Raw genomic sequence first — 2,387 nt, 5'->3', positions numbered from 1 at the left:
CTGGTCTCTGAGAGAGAACGCTGATTTCCCGTCCTTTTTCCCAAAGGAAGAAATTCTGGTATGACAGCCCTACCCTGGGATCTAAATTGGTAAGTGAAAGCTTCTTAAAAGGTGCTGTGTTTATCTGTGCCAGTTTGTGCTTCTGCCAGTTTGTGTCTAACTGGGAAAAGCATTTTCTCTTGGAGAAGTAGCAGAATTTTCTGATTGAACACTAGGACTCCAGTTTCACTGTGACATGCCAGGATTGCTGAGGAGAGGAGCTCCCCGTGGCTGTTCCCTCTTCTGTGCTGGCCTTTCACCAGCAACTGTGCCCTTTTGTACGCTCCTGAGCCCACAGCACAGAACCGATCCAGATTAAAATTTCTGTATGCCAGCTTAATTTTACTTTTACAGAAAACAAGTTTTTATGTTTGATATTCAAACAAGCAATGCTTTTCAGTTAATACATGCTGTATTTTAGAAAAGGGGTTTGTTGAGATGTATACCTTGCTACAAAATAGTAAGGAAATTAAGAAACCTCGACTGTAATACATGAAGGTCAAAGATTTTGGGAACAGAAATATTCTTTATTGAAGCACCCAATCCATAAGACATATAAAGCCATCACAGGTGCAATAAAATGACATTCTAAGGACATACACACTGAGTGCATAACACTGTATATAATTGCCTAATACAAGCTTGTAATTACTGATTTTTGTTTGGGTTTTTTTTGTTTTTTTTTTTTTTTAAGATGTATAAACCAACCAACGTGGACTTTGTAATGAAAAATGACCAGACAAAAACTAGGAAAGAAGATAACATACGCTGCAGAGTTTTGAATAGTCTTATTTATAAAGCTGTGTCAGAGATGGTGACTACCTGTGAAGTTAATCAAGAACTTTTTGATCTCAAGCTGGAAATCTGCAAGGCAAGTGCCAAAGCTACAGCTTGTGTTGAGCTGCTTTGACTACACCGTGGGGTTGGCATGGCACGCTAGAGGAGCTCCCCGGGGTGTTGTGGTGTGTGCAGGAGGAGGTTAACTGCATTGCTTCTGGGGTGGCAGAGCACAGCAAGATGAGGCTCTGGATTCACCTTGCACACGAGGAGAACTTTGCCACTGGTTCTGGCTTAGTGGACCTTTGCCACTATAATGCAAATGCAGCGTGGGCCAACTAAATGGTGATCCTGCTGGTATGACTTCCTTTTTCTGCTACTCAAACGTGTAGTGTTTGCCTGGCCCTTTCAGGAGCAGGAGCCTGGTTTTCCTGATGTATATATTTCCAGAGCCTCTTCTTTGTGCAGCTGTGTAGGAGTTGATGCCTCGTTGTGTCCATCACCAACATCGTTATGCAGGCAGAAAACTTAAGTGGGGCATGAGCTTAGTTAAAAAACAAAAGGCAAGCCTAAGAAAATGGCATTGGCAAGCAAGGTTCTAGAAATTACTGGAATTTGTACCTAATTGTAGATTGTGTTGTCATAATCAATGGATTTGAAAGGGATGTTAAAGTTCAGATTTGGGAACTGGAAGTCAGTCTCAATATTGTTGTTTGTTGTCTGTAGTTTTTTCTTCTACCTTCACTGTTTTGTTAGGATTAAATGATACCAATGTTTGCCTTAAAAGCTTGATGGACTTAGCTTTGTTAGTTAGAAGCATGGTAAAAAATACACCAAGTAGCTGCATCTATGACAAGTCACTTATGACTGAAAGACATGCTTCTGCCAGCCAAATTAATGATGAATCTTTTGGCTTTGTATGTGCAGTGGCCTTCACACAGTATTTCTCTCTCTCTAGGGCTTTGAGACTGCTGACTTGGATGGCATGACTGGCTGGTGTAGGCAAGCCACAGCACTTTCAGGAGGCATTGCTTTAAATGAAACAACTTATGAGAGAGGGAAGGAAACAGCCTTCTTTCAAATATAGTACAGAATTTATTATAGCTGCTTAGTGTTTGTGCTGCACCAGGACATGGCTGAGACACAGTCCTGATTTACTCTTGAGCTGATAATGGTCTAGTAGGTTTTCTCCAATCCATCAGAATCCAGGGGGTTTTTTTGTATCAAAAGTTACAATGACATAATAGTAATACAGATAAGAATCATGCTTCAGGCCAAACTTTTATCTTGATAACGTTGCTGGTGTGATGATGAAGAAATGCCTTGTCAGATAGGGTTGTTTATGTGCTTACATTAGACTCAGTGTGGGAGGTGGGGCAGGTTGATCCTGCAGCAGAAACTGAGAGTTAATGATCATGGTGTGGGGTTTTGTTTGTTTGTTTGTTTTGTTTGGGTTTTTTGTTGTTGTTGTTTGTTTGTTTGTTTGTTTGTTTTTAAGTAGGTAGGTTTCCTGAGGGAGGAATTATTGGGAAAAAATCAGGATCTACTTTGGGTTTGAGGGACAGCTCATG

The 2,387-nt window shown here is 40.8% G+C and overlaps 1 protein-coding gene across 1 annotated transcript in view; it reads left to right on the top strand.

Moving 5' to 3' along the window:
• Positions 1 to 44: 44 nt before the first annotated feature.
• Positions 45 to 2,387, top strand: part of RBFA (ribosome binding factor A (putative)) — a gene marked incomplete at its 5' end in the record, with an annotated part of 10,165 nt that continues 7,822 nt past the window's right edge. The window contains 2 exons of the mRNA XM_008941891.1: positions 45 to 89; positions 734 to 910. Coding sequence (XP_008940139.1) covers positions 45 to 89; positions 734 to 910 — 222 coding nt within the window. The remainder of the gene's footprint in view (positions 90 to 733; positions 911 to 2,387) is intronic.

The sequence above is a fragment of the Merops nubicus genome, unplaced genomic scaffold (genome assembly GCF_000691845.1).
Source record: "Merops nubicus isolate BGI_N331 unplaced genomic scaffold, ASM69184v1 scaffold14870, whole genome shotgun sequence".
NCBI classification, from domain to species: domain Eukaryota; kingdom Metazoa; phylum Chordata; class Aves; order Coraciiformes; family Meropidae; genus Merops; species Merops nubicus.
Note: the sequence above shows the minus strand (reverse complement) of the source record. Positions and strands in the feature narration are given on the sequence as shown.